Here is a 14,472-nt window from a genome sequence, read left to right as displayed (position 1 = left end):
AAATAAAATGTTTAAAAACATTCATATGGATGGAATTCCGATTGAGAAAAAATGAATTTTGTTTCAATTATCCGAATTGTGAAGTTTGTTTTGATGATTTTGTATCACATAATCGGTTAGATCTAGCTGCAGTTTCACATTTTATATGATGATACTAAAGACATTCCTAATTAACATTCCGTCGCAACGCGCGAGTCGACGTCAACTCGTATTAAAACAAATAATAACATGTAGTTGGGGAGGTAGACAATAAATTTATATATACTCTAATTTCTAACAATTCTAGGCTATGCAGGTTGTACCATATGCTTAATTGGTGTTTCTTTGTAATTTGTGGATATATTGATTGCCACGGTAGTTCTCTTACCACTTCCTCCTTTTTACACATTTAGGTTGAACGTAGTGGGGCTTGATATACCGCCCAAAATGGAGATCGCGCCATTATAGCGCCGGAAACACCGCCCCCAAGGGCGCTATGCTCGAAAATTTTTTTGAAGCGCGATAATCTTCGCGGCGTGATGTTGGACGATTTTGAATATATGACCGTTACAAACGGTCAGTTTTAATAAAAAAAAAATTTCAATTTATTTTTCAACCTTTCCTTTAATGATTACACAGGGGCTTTATGACTACGGCCTCAAATTGCATAACGCCCCATAAAGCCCCGGGGTGACGTGGCATGCCACATGTCGCATAACGCCCCTAAAAGGGCTTTATGACTACACATGCCCTTAGAGAGAGAAAGAGAGGGACAGAGAGAGAACGGCCACATTTACATTTAGAGAGAGAAAGAGAGAGACAGAGAGAGAACGGCGTTAGAGAGAAACTGTTACGCCCCAATCTTACTATTGATTACGTATAAATAAGTAGGAAAATATTTTTGAAATTTCGACATGACCTATTCGTTTAACATCATAAACCACCTGTTTTACAAACCAAACTTAAACATTAAACATCTTTGACAAAAACCCAAAACGAACAAACAAGTCCACATTGATCACGACATGATTTCCATCTAACAAATTTTTACCCTACGACAAAATGGCAACATACTAACTAGACTTGATAACATAAGACCAAGACCTAGACCGTTCAAAAAAGGGCTTAACAACGGAAGCGAGAAGCGGGCGTAAACCATGTGTGCACGTTCCAAGTCGTCCAATTGCCTAAGTCGAGGATTTACCTACATTAAACACCAAACATTAAAAAGTTAGTTTAGGCGCTTAATTAGTCCACAATGCCAACATAGTAACTACAATCATCTATATACGTCCATTTCTTATACGCATTCGACTACCCATCTAGTGAGTACGGCATACAATCTCATAATGAGATTTAAACATATCGCATTCGACCCGATAACATCGGGTTAATTACTTTTAGCTTAAGAATCCTTCGTTCTATCCATTCAATGGATTGAACCTTATGCATACGGTTGTTTGCTTGCGTGACCACCCATTCTAGTCGGATGGTTTCATATCCTTAATTGACCTAGTTGCAAGAACCGGTCGTTTTGCTTAACTTAGCATAGTCCGTTTTTAGCTTAAACGAATCCACAAGGGATTACCATTCATTATTAACACTTCAATAATTAAACATAGAATGGTTCTTATAACAAGGATTATTCATTATAATTGCAAACGGTCAATAAAAGAAGTAAACTTTCATATGTAACGGATCATACCTCGATCTTGTGAACCTTCCGTTTTCTTAGCACTTGAGCCTTCTTCCTTCACGCCTATACCAATACATAATTTCATTCTTTTAGTACCCCGATTTCATTTCGTTATTTCCTCTATATTACACATAATTGTTCTTTCAAGCATTTCATCAAACACCTTGTGTGCGTTACACTAAATAAGCATAATGTACAATTATTTGAAGCATAGTTTACTAATTCAACTATATATCATCATTATTCAACCAATTTTCTTAAAATTCTTTACTCTACATCAAATTGTCTAGCATTCAAGTAATTCAAACAAGATCATACAACAAGAATACATGAATTCATAATCACTATGATACTTGTTAACCATGACACAATTTCACCAAGTGGGTTTCTTTCAATTAACTAAAATTAAGCATGGTTCCTACACTAGGGAGTGCCCTTATCATCTAAACAACACAAATCATATCATAATTTCATGGTTGGGTCAAAACCCTAGTTCTACAATTTACCAATTCCAGAAATTCGACTTACCACTTGATTGGATATGGGTAACTGATCGAAATTCTACCACATGCAATTGATAATCATCGATTTTCCCTTGTCAATTTGGTGAATTTGGTGAGAACAAGGGTGAGCCCTTGTTTTTCTTGTTCCTGGTCGATCCACACACGTACAGTGTGTGGGTTTTGTGGGTTTTCCCTTAATTAACCCCCACTTATTAATATTTACCTATTACCCCCTTATGTCTTGTTACATGTGCAACTATTAACCTTAAAATCCCCTTTTTAGTATCATATTTCCATTTACCTTAAATCATATTATGTTTATTATTATATATCATGTTTTTCATTTTTTTTTGGGTGTTACAAGTCTACCCCCCTTAAAAGAGGTTTCGTCCCCGAAACCTGGACATAACAATCTTAAACGTGTACATACCAAAAAGAAATGGATAGTGCCTCCTCATTTCATCTTCCGCTTCCCATGTGAGTTCTGACCCCTTTCGGTGTTGCCATTGTACCAACACTTGTCGGATGGCTTTGTTGCGGAGCTTCTTTACCTTGACATCTTTAATGGCTATTGGTCTTTCGACATAATTCAACCCCTCGTCTAACTCGATGTCATCGAGAGGTACTAACGCGGTTTCATCCGCAAGGCACTTTCTCAATTGAGACACGTGGAAGGTATTGTGAATTCCGTCTAGAGTAGGCGGTAATTCTAATCGATATGCAACCCTTCCGACACGAGCCAAGATTTTAAACGGCCCAATATACCGAGGTCCTAATTTACCCCGTTTACGAAAACGGATTATGCCTTTCCATGGCGACACCTTCAACAGTACAAAATCTCCAACTTGAAATTCAATAGGACGCTTTCTCTTGTCTCCATAAGCTTTTTGCCGATCCTGGGCTGCTTTCAAACGAGCTCTAATCAATTCAATCTTTTCATTTGTCATTGCTATTAAATCACTTGGCGCGAGCTCCCTTTGCCCTACTTCACCCCAACATACAGGAGTTCTACATTTCCTTCCATATAGTAATTCGTACGGCGCCATTTGAATGCCACTGTGGTAACTATTGTTATAAGAAAATTCCACTAGCGGTAAATGGTCATCCCAATTTCCCCCAAAGTCTAAAGCACATGCTCTCAACATATCGATAAGTGTCTGAATGGTTCTTTCTGACTGGCCGTCAGTTTGAGGGTGGTAGGCGGTACTTATGTGCAATCTCGTTCCCAAACTTTCGTGAAATCTTTGCCAGTAGCGAGAGGTAAATCTAGTATCACGATCCGAGATGATTGACACGGGCACCCCGTGTCGAGACACGACCTCGTTCATGTAGACTTCCGCCATTCTCTCGGAAGAATAAGCTTCTTTAATGGGTAGAAAGTGGGCGCTTTTCGTAAGTCGATCCACAATTACCCATATTGTATCGTGCCCCTTCTTCGTTTTCGGAAGTTTGGTCACTAAATCCATCGTTAGTTCTTCCCATTTCCACAACGGTATCCCCAATGGTTGAGATTCTCCGTAGGGCTTTTGGTGTTCCGCCTTCACTTGAGAACACGTTAAGCATTTTGCGACATATTTGACGATATCACGTTTCATGCCCGGCCACCAATAATTGGTTTTTAAATCTCGATACATCTTTGTAGCCCCAGGGTGGACCGAATAACGTGACTTATGTGCTTCGTCGAGTAGTGCGGCCTTGACTTCACAAAATCGGGGTATCCAAATTCGGCCGAATCGTGTCTTGAGTCCGGTCAAATTTTCTTCTAGTTTGTCGATTACGCCTTTTAACCTTTCTTTCTTTAAATCTTCTGCTCTAAGCGACTTAATTTGAGATTCACGTATCGTTTCAAGTAATCGTGGCGTGACTATCATCTTCATGGACTTTACACGGAGAGGGGACGGGTACTCTCTTCTGCTTAACGCATCGGCTACCACGTTTGCTTTTCCCGGGTGATAAAGGATATCACAATCATAATCTTTGATAAGTTCTAGCCATCTTCGTTGCCTCATATTCAAATCTTTCTGTTCAAAGAAATACTTGAGGCTCTTATGATCCGAGTAAATCGTACATTTTGCACCGTATAGGTAGTGTCTCCAAATCTTTAAGGCAAACACTACTGCTGCCAATTCCAGATCATGCGTTGGGTAGTTCACCTCGTGAGGCTTTAGTTGTCGTGACGCATATGCAATAACTCTCCCCCTTTGCATCAACACACAACCTAGCCCCTGATGGGAAGCATCTGAATAAACGACCAAGTCTTCAGTTCCATCTGGTAATGTCAGGACCGGAGGACTTGACAATTTCTCCTTCAGTATACGGAAAGCCTCTTCCTGTTCCTTACCCCACACAAACCTTTCTTTCTTTCTCGTCAGTCTGGTTAAGGGTAGAGCTATCTTTGAGAAGTCCTGTATAAACCGCCTATAGTATCCCGCGAGGCCTAGAAAACTCCTTATTTCAGTCGGGCTTTTTGGGGAAAGCCATCTCATTACAGCATCAATCTTTGATGGATCCACTAAAACACCCTCCGCATTGATCACATGGCCTAAAAACTGCACCTCCCTGAGCCAGAAGGCGCATTTTGAAAATTTTGCGTAGAGCTTCTCCTTGCGGAGAATTTCGAGTACTTCACGCAAATGGCTCGCATGCTCAGCTTTGCTTCGCGAGTAGACCAAGATATCATCTATGAACACGATTACCGATTTGTCTAACATGGGTCGGCACACCCGGTTCATAAGATCCATAAACGCAGCCGGCGCGTTCGTCAATCCGAACGACATGACTAGAAATTCATAGTGCCCATAACGGGTTCTAAATGCAGTCTTTGGAATATCCTCTTCCCGTACCCTAACTTGATGGTACCCCGAACGCAAGTCTATCTTGGAGAACCAGCTCGCCCCTTGTAATTGATCGAAAAGGTCGTCAATTCTAGGTAAAGGGTAACGGTTCTTTATGGTCAGTTTGTTTAATTCTCTATAGTCGATGCACATACGCATCGACCCGTCTTTCTTCTTAACAAAAAGGACGGGTGCTCCCCAAGGCGACACACTTGGGCGTATAAAGCCTTTATCTAGAAGATCTTGCAACTGTGTCATCAATTCTCGCATCTCGGTGGGAGCAAGTCTATAGGGAGCTTTTGCAACTGGCTTCGCGTCCGGGTTTAATTCGATGCGAAACTCTATCTCCCTTTCGGGAGGTAGTCCCGGCAATTCTTCCGGGAATACATCCGGAAATTCGTTCACGACCTCAACGTCTTCAAGCTTCGGGAGAGTTCGTTGGGCATCTCCTACATAAGCTAAGTATGCTCTACTCCCGTTAAGTACGTACTTATAAGCTTGGACCAAGGTACACAACTTGGCTTCTACGTTTCTCTCTCCTTGAACACTTAATTGCTTTCCACTTGGAGCTTGAATAATCATTACCTTGGTTTCACAGTTAATCTCCACATGGTGTTGCGCCAACCAATCCATCCCCACGATCATTTTGAATTCCCCCAAAACCATGGGTATCAGGTCGATGTCAAATTCTTCGTCATCTATAGTGAATTTACAATTTCTACAAACCTCATGCAACATATACATCTTGCTATCGGCTATTTCTACTTCTAAAGGCATTGGCATTCGTTCGATCTTAAAGGACGGATGTTGTATAATTTCATTCGAGATAAATGACATAGTAGCTCCAGTATCGAATAGAACATAAACCGGTATGGAGTTTAGTAAAAAGATACCTGAAATCACATTCGGGTGAGACTTGGCTTCTTCGGAGGTAATTTGGAACATTCTCCCTTTGGCCCTAGAACCTTCTTGTTTCTTATCTTCCTTCTTCGACTCTTGCTGGAGCTTCGGGCATTCAGATTTGATGTGCCCTTTTTCGAAGCAATTAAAGCAAGTCTTTGGGCTACTCGGGCACTGATAGGATGAATGCCCCTCCTTACCGCATTTATAACACCCCTTTTTGCCCAACAGACACTCCCCAGTATGGAGCTTTCCACAAGTCTTGCAAGGAGTGATTCCAGCCTTCGACCTTTCCTTCCTCCCTTGGTCTTGAAACTTTCCTTTCTTTGATGGACTCGAGCTCGTACCTTTTTCACTTGGTCTCTTCTCACCACGTTCTTCTTGCCTTCTGATTTCAATTTCTCTATCCCGTGCCAGATTAATAAGCTCATCAAGGGTTTCACATTTCGAAGGAGTGATGAATTCCCTGAATTCTGCCTTTAGTATACCGTAAAAGCGATTGATCTTCATTCTTTCGGTTTGCACAAACTCCGCACAGAACTTCATCTTATCCAAGAAAATACTAGATATCTCATTTATCGTCTCGTTTTTCTGTCGGAGGCGTAAGAAATCTTCTTGAATCTTATCGATGGCTGACTGGGGGCAATGGTACTTCATGAACGGCTCTTTAAATTCTTGCCAAGTCATTGTCTGAAGTTTGTCCTCACCTATCTCTTTACTATAAGCATCCCACCAATCCTTCGCTTGAAAAGTGAGCTGTCCCGTAGCGAACATCACTTGATCCTCCTTATCACACCGACTTCTTTTAAACACCGCCTCCATGCTTAAGATCCATCTTTGGCACATTATTGGATCGATCTTACCATCGTACGTGGTAGGTTTACATGCCATGAAATCTTTATACGTACATCGTCGTTCTTTGCCTTTATCTTTAGACCCTTCCATCAATTCTTTTAGCTCTTCGATCTTATTTGTCATCATAGCATCTACGATTCCCAAAACCCGACTTTCCACCTCTTGAACTAATCGTGGGAGATTGGCTTGCATAACCCCTTCAGCTATTTCCGTGACTTTGCCTTCAAATACTTCTTGTCTAATCGTATCATCACCATCATTAGCGTTACTTGCATCAGCCATCTATACAATAGCATATTTTGTTTAGTACAAATCACAAACTTTCAGTATATATCATTGTTCATTTATCAGCATTTACTTAGCTCATTTCATACAATCCGGTTTATCACTTTACATTCTTACGAAATCGTTCCTATTGAAATCACCATTTGTGATTACATACTCCTTGTTAAGCCTCATATGAATTCGGTTTCGTCACAAAAAGGGGTCTTTGGATAGCCCATTAACACATAACGTGTGGAACAAAAGAGTTCAGCAAATCAGCATTGCGTAAGCCGTCGGCGACGGCTAACATGCCCGTCGGCGACGGGCTCTTAAAATGAGCGTCGGACAGATTCACCCGTCGGCAGGGTGTTAGGGCGTCGGATGGGGGTACCCCGTCGGCGACGGGTGTCTGGCCGTCGGCGACGGCCCGCCGTTTGCTTAATCGCTGCAGTTTTGTTTTTAACGCTTTAATTCTTTCTCGAGTTCGTTTTGCAGTCATATAGTACCTGGAATTCATTGTTTTGCTACCCATACTACTTATCTCACATTCTCAACTCAATTTTTATATTTCAAACTCATTACGTATACTAGTATTCATCGGGAAATTAAATTATTACCTCGTTGGCGATCTTGGAACGAGCACACCTTCGCGAGAGCCATTGGTTTGAGTTCAAGCGCTATTACTCCAGCTTGAATCCCTCAAACCTAGGCTCTGATACCAACTTGTTACGCCCCAATCTTACTATTGATTACGTATAAATAAGTAGGAAAATATTTTTGAAATTTCGACATGACCTATTCGTTTAACATCATAAACCACCTGTTTTACAAACCAAACTTAAACATTAAACATCTTTGACAAAAACCCAAAACGAACAAACAAGTCCACATTGATCACGACATGATTTCCATCTAACAAATTTTTACCCTACGACAAAATGGCAACATACTAACTAGACTTGATAACATAAGACCAAGACCTAGACCGTTCAAAAAAGGGCTTAACAACGGAAGCGAGAAGCGGGCGTAAACCATGTGTGCACGTTCCAAGTCGTCCAATTGCCTAAGTCGAGGATTTACCTACATTAAACACCAAACATTAAAAAGTTAGTTTAGGCGCTTAATTAGTCCACAATGCCAACATAGTAACTACAATCATCTATATACGTCCATTTCTTATACGCATTCGACTACCCATCTAGTGAGTACGGCATACAATCTCATAATGAGATTTAAACATATCGCATTCGACCCGATAACATCGGGTTAATTACTTTTAGCTTAAGAATCCTTCGTTCTATCCATTCAATGGATTGAACCTTATGCATACGGTTGTTTGCTTGCGTGACCACCCATTCTAGTCGGATGGTTTCATATCCTTAATTGACCTAGTTGCAAGAACCGGTCGTTTTGCTTAACTTAGCATAGTCCGTTTTTAGCTTAAACGAATCCACAAGGGATTACCATTCATTATTAACACTTCAATAATTAAACATAGAATGGTTCTTATAACAAGGATTATTCATTATAATTGCAAACGGTCAATAAAAGAAGTAAACTTTCATATGTAACGGATCATACCTCGATCTTGTGAACCTTCCGTTTTCTTAGCACTTGAGCCTTCTTCCTTCACGCCTATACCAATACATAATTTCATTCTTTTAGTACCCCGATTTCATTTCGTTATTTCCTCTATATTACACATAATTGTTCTTTCAAGCATTTCATCAAACACCTTGTGTGCGTTACACTAAATAAGCATAATGTACAATTATTTGAAGCATAGTTTACTAATTCAACTATATATCATCATTATTCAACCAATTTTCTTAAAATTCTTTACTCTACATCAAATTGTCTAGCATTCAAGTAATTCAAACAAGATCATACAACAAGAATACATGAATTCATAATCACTATGATACTTGTTAACCATGACACAATTTCACCAAGTGGGTTTCTTTCAATTAACTAAAATTAAGCATGGTTCCTACACTAGGGAGTGCCCTTATCATCTAAACAACACAAATCATATCATAATTTCATGGTTGGGTCAAAACCCTAGTTCTACAATTTACCAATTCCAGAAATTCGACTTACCACTTGATTGGATATGGGTAACTGATCGAAATTCTACCACATGCAATTGATAATCATCGATTTTCCCTTGTCAATTTGGTGAATTTGGTGAGAACAAGGGTGAGCCCTTGTTTTTCTTGTTCCTGGTCGATCCACACACGTACAGTGTGTGGGTTTTGTGGGTTTTCCCTTAATTAACCCCCACTTATTAATATTTACCTATTACCCCCTTATGTCTTGTTACATGTGCAACTATTAACCTTAAAATCCCCTTTTTAGTATCATATTTCCATTTACCTTAAATCATATTATGTTTATTATTATATATCATGTTTTTCATTTTTTTTGGGGTGTTACAGAAACCGATCAAAGAAGAGGAAGCCGATCACCCCAACTCGATGAAGGTGATGATGGCGACGACTCCGACAACCAGATTGGCAGCGATGGCGGCTAGGGTTCCAGTTTGGGGGTTTTGAAACCGAATCGTGAAGGTGTTGAGCACGTCTGCAACCTTTAAGCACCAACAAATGAGGGCGACACATAAGTGAGAGAGAGACGATGGAAACCGTTTACGATAGTGTACCTGGTCGCGAATGATGTCGCTTCTCACTTCCGATGCATACATGACCGCCACAAGAAAAAAACAGGGGCGAGAAGTGTATTCTGGTGAAGTCTGACGAGTCTCCGGAAAAGATCTGGTAAGTCTTCTATTCTACTTTCTACTATACGTTTCAGTTTTTGTTAGATCGACCTTGAATTGTTTACATTCATATCTTAGTTGCTTTTTGAAATGTACGAGTTTGATATGGATATTTGGTTTTCTACAAAACGTGAAACGGGTCAGCCTGTATCGATTCATCTTTAACGACATATTAACAAGTTCTTGTAGCATATACAATCGTCGCTAATGCGGACACCGAAAACCAGGATATGTTGGTCTTGATTAGAGTTACAGTTCTGTTACATTTTCAATCCCTATGCCAGATGATTATTGAAGTTTATTATTATTTTTTAAAAAATGATTATTATTATTTTTTACTGATGAATGTGTTCTAATGAAATCAGATTTAGCATGTGAAAGGGAATGCAGCAGGGTGAGGACTACCAGTTGGTTAAGTTAAAGATAATCAACTTCAATGTTTGTCTTCTGATGTTACTTCATGTTTTGATGTTTAGCTTTTAAAGGTTGCTTTTCCATGTTGCAAAGCAAGAAAGAACAAGTTGTGGTGGTTGAAAGACGTGGTCCTGATGCTACGTGGTTATTGAACGTTTATCATGCTCATAGGTAATGAATCTTTCTGATTACGTGTATGCTTTCTTTTAGAATTTGAATATATGAGGGTTTTGGTGTTATTGTGTAATGTCTCTTTTCAATTTACATTGTTTATTTCCACGAAGATGGGGGAAGGATGTTGTTAATTCGGTTGACTAGAAGCACCAGAAGAAGAACAAGAAGAACGAGGTTGTGATTTCTTCGGTGTGTGAAACGCTAAAAGTAGATGAGGCAACAAAAGAGCATGTTAGGCAGTTTATGCCTAAATTAACCGGTCTGGATGTTGTTGGTAAGCATCTGTCTGTCTGAACGGTTTTGAGAATTTATCTTTTTTTCCTCTTAATTGACACCTTAAATTTGCAGCTAATATAGGGAAGACGAGCAACTCTCGCTTGGACTTTAAAGCAGAAGTGGGACCTACAGATCAAACTTCCCAAACTTAGGATCCAAATAACATTTTCAAACTAACATCTGGTTATGTCTTTAATCATGTGAGAATCTTGAAATTGTTAATAAACTCAATTGCATCTTATTGGTTACTAGCATTACTGAGATACCACCTGTCCACCTGATTGAAAGGTAATTATATTGAGTCGTGTTTTATGCTTTTAGTTTATGTTATTTGTTGTTGTTTTAAGATCTGTCCATGCAAAATAATTAGCTTTTATAAACCTACAGCTAACGTTTGTGACACGATTTGTAATATTCTTGATTAAAGAATATTGTTACTCTAGGTTAAGGTTGACATGGGTGAGCCAATGTTGGTAATTTCTTAGGCAAAAAGAGAACTTGCCATCTGAAGAAGGTTCTCAGGCAAAAAGAGAACTTGCCATGTGAAGAAGGTATGTTATTATCCATTCCTTTTTGTGGACAAGCATGAGACATAATACAATTTTAAATGTTAAACCGTATACAAGCATGAGACATAATATACTTTGTTATTTATTTAGGAATATGACGGTCTATCACGGGTTATTGTTTTTGGACGATCATTAGTGTTTAAAAAAGAAACTATCTTACGAAATTAACTCAGTCGATGCTACTCATGAAAACCGACTAAATATAAATATAAACATAGCCCCCGCCGCATCGCGGCGGGTTACATTTCTAGTTATTATCGATTTAAAAACGTAAGCCTTCTTTACGCCACTAAGTATGAGCCCCACAATTTTATTTAGATTAGAATAAATAGTAATATTGTAATAATATATATTTATTTTATTTTAGAGTAGCTTGTTGCCTATCTAAGATTAATTTTGGCCGTTTCTATTTAAGGTCCAAGTGTCTTAACGTCTTTTAGGTAGGTTTTGGTAGATGTTACTTGAAGTGGTTTTTAAGTTTCTCATTGACTAAATAGTCAATAGCATGAACTTTGATCGTGATTCATAAGTCATCACACTAAGGGTCTGTTTGGTATGGGGTAATGGAATGGACGAAGGAATGGAATGGACAACGTAATGGAATGGACGAGGGAATGCAATGAATCATTACCATGCCATGTCTTGTTTGGTTACCATTTGTGAATGGAATGAGTTATTATTGTGTATTGTTCGGTAGGAAAGAAAAACGGAGTAATAAAATCAGCGGTGAGCGGTGGTGGTGGTGGTGGTGGTGGTCAGTGGTAGTGATTGTGGGTGGTTATAGGTGGCGGTGGTGGGTGTCGGCGGCGGCGATGGGTGGTGGTGGTGGCGGCGAGTGGCGGTGCGGCGGCGACGACGAGTGGTGGTAGTGGCAAGGTGGTCGTTGGTGGTGGGTGGCAACAGAGGTGGCGGTTGGTGGCGGCGGCGGCGGTTGGTGGTGGCGGTGGTGGTGGCGTAGACGATGGTGGTGAGCGACGGCAGCGAGTGTCGTTAGCGGTTGGTCGCAGCTGTGGGGAATAACGGTGGCGAGTGGGTGGCGGCGGTGGCTGTCGGGGTGAGGTGGTGGCGGGTGGCGGCGATGGCGTCGGTGGTGGGTGGTGGTGGTGGTGGGTTGTGGCGAAGGTGGTAGGTTGTGGTGTTGTTGATGAATGGTGCAAGAGGGGATGGAATGGAAAAAAACATGGGGGTGGAAGGAATGATTTTGAGGGAATGGAATGCATTTTGGAATGGGTGATTCCATTCCATTGACCAATCAAACACCCTTTCCTTCATTCCCTCGTAATCATCCATTCCATTCCACCTCTCATTCCTGCATACCAAACACTACCTAAGAAACATTAAATAACTATTAATATAATCTAATGCAATATGAACATATGATCAATTTGCTTTTCTCGACTAGTATTGTCTGTTTAGTTTTTTTTTACCCGAATAAAGAATTCTTTTAGAATTGATATTTTCTATTTTAGGTTTATAGTCTAAGGCTTAAGATCTCTAGCGAGTGTGAGACAAATTTGTAGGTTTAACTGGTGAATCTTGTGATGGATCCAAAATTATTGTGCCTACGCTGGTGATATTTGAGGTCCGGTGTTTCTTATGAGAGAGAGAGAGAGAGTGTGTGTGTGTGTGTGAGTACGAGCAGGACCACCATCTTGATTCTTGATGAAAATTTTGGTATCAAGTAGAAGCGAGGTCGCGTTCACCTTAGTATCCAAGCGTCACGTAAACATCATCATCCCATGTTGAATGGGTTCCGCTACCCATAAGCAGTGTTGTAAAAACCGCGACTAATCGGCGATTAATCGCTAGTCTGCCAGTAACTGAGTAATTTTTCGTTAATCAGTCCTTTAATCGCTAGTCGGCCTAGTCGGGCCAAGTCGGCCAGCCAAAAATCTGTGATTCCGGCAAAAAACTTGTATATTCCGGCCAAATCCTCTAAATTCTGGCTAGTTTTCAACCAATACATGTGAATTCCAACAATTAATCCTGTATACTTAAAAATATGAGTTGAGTAAGAGTTAAAATCTAGCTACTTAAAATATTGACCTATAAAAATGTGTAAATGTATACATAAAACTGAAAAATACATATAAAAATCTGATCCGATTAATCCCGATTAGTCGCTAGTCCTCATCTCATCGGCCGACTAGCGACTAGCGAGTTCTCCAACCTTAACTATAAGAGGCTTGCTTTTTATAATAGTTGCACACTACCACTCAAGACTCAAAATATAGAGTTAATTGCCAAAATCGCCCCTAAGATTTGAGCACATTTGCCATTTTCATCCAAAATGACACTTTTTTACCATTTTGCCCCCAACGTTTGTAACTTTTTGCCATTTTCATCCAAACAACTAACTTAGTTTATTTTTTCTGTTAAGTTGAAGGATATTTGGATGAAAATGGCAACTATAAACCACAGGGACGAAAATGGCAAATGTGCTCAAACTCTTTTTAATTTCTTTTATTTAGGTAATTTTGTCATATATATAATAAAAAAGAATATACATGCAATTTTTATATGAAAAAAATAATAGTTTTGTCACATATTTTTTTATAAATTTTCATCCAACCATTAACTAAGTTAATTTTTTTCTATTAAGGCGAAGGATATTTTAAATTTTATTAATTAATACAGAAATTAATTTCCAATTGTTTATATAGATCAATTTTATAAAAATAAAAATCTACTTAAACCTCTATTTTTATAAAACTAAAATGCTTGTGACCTTATACAAAAATGTCAAATAAACAAATATTATCATATGTACCAAGTTTGTAATTCATCTTCTACTCTTTTAAATTCGCTCCTAACAAAAAACAAAAGCCAGTGTCCCCATCAAACAACGTACCGTTACCAAACCTTAAAATTACCCACCAAATAGTAAGTATAATGTCATCTAATATTTTGTGATAACACTTTTCACGACGAGCTATTTTCTTGTTAAACTCTCAAAAACAGAATCGAAATATTCATGTTACTTAGAGAAAGAAAACAAAGTTCTATCGAACAAAAGACTACGTATAATAACCTTGACACAAATAATAAATAAATTTTTAAAAAATAACTTAAAACTCAAACTTGTTTTTATCCAGCAAATGAAGTAGGATGGCTCGGAAGATGCAAGCATTTTAAATTGGTTCATTATAAAACCCTTTACACGGGGTTTGGTTGTTTCTTAAACAAATTTTGAACAATATTTAACTCACTTTTTGATGACGATTTTTTT

General features: G+C 39.1%; 1 protein-coding gene and 1 long non-coding RNA gene across 5 annotated transcripts; one reads left to right on the top strand and one right to left on the bottom strand.

Moving 5' to 3' along the window:
• Positions 1 to 863: 863 nt before the first annotated feature.
• LOC110930988 lies at positions 864 to 9,293 on the bottom strand. Of its 4 annotated transcripts, XM_022174379.2 has the most exons (5): positions 9,132 to 9,293; positions 8,613 to 8,666; positions 5,906 to 7,049; positions 1,685 to 1,738; positions 864 to 1,183 (listed from the first exon to the last, which is right to left on the bottom strand). In XM_022174379.2, exons 3-5 carry the CDS (start codon positions 7,047 to 7,049, stop codon positions 1,167 to 1,169), a joined length of 1,215 nt encoding a protein of 404 aa, XP_022030071.1. In that variant the 5' UTR covers positions 8,613 to 8,666; positions 9,132 to 9,293; the 3' UTR covers positions 864 to 1,166. The 4 variants fall into 4 exon arrangements, 1 of the variants encoding a protein (XP_022030071.1); XR_004888975.1 differs by lacking the exon at positions 5,906 to 7,049; XR_002588147.2 differs by lacking the exons at positions 5,906 to 7,049; positions 8,613 to 8,666; positions 9,132 to 9,293 and adding an exon at positions 2,204 to 2,365.
• Positions 9,294 to 9,473: 180 nt separating this feature from the next.
• LOC110928370 lies at positions 9,474 to 10,937 on the top strand. Its single transcript, XR_002586324.2, has 4 exons — positions 9,474 to 9,808; positions 10,176 to 10,395; positions 10,509 to 10,672; positions 10,747 to 10,937. It is a non-coding gene; the product is annotated as an uncharacterized LOC110928370 (long non-coding RNA).
• The last annotated feature ends 3,535 nt before the right edge of the window (positions 10,938 to 14,472 follow it).

Source organism: Helianthus annuus, chromosome 3 (genome assembly GCF_002127325.2).
Source record: "Helianthus annuus cultivar XRQ/B chromosome 3, HanXRQr2.0-SUNRISE, whole genome shotgun sequence".
Classification (NCBI taxonomy): domain Eukaryota; kingdom Viridiplantae; phylum Streptophyta; class Magnoliopsida; order Asterales; family Asteraceae; genus Helianthus; species Helianthus annuus.
Note: the sequence above shows the minus strand (reverse complement) of the source record. Positions and strands in the feature narration are given on the sequence as shown.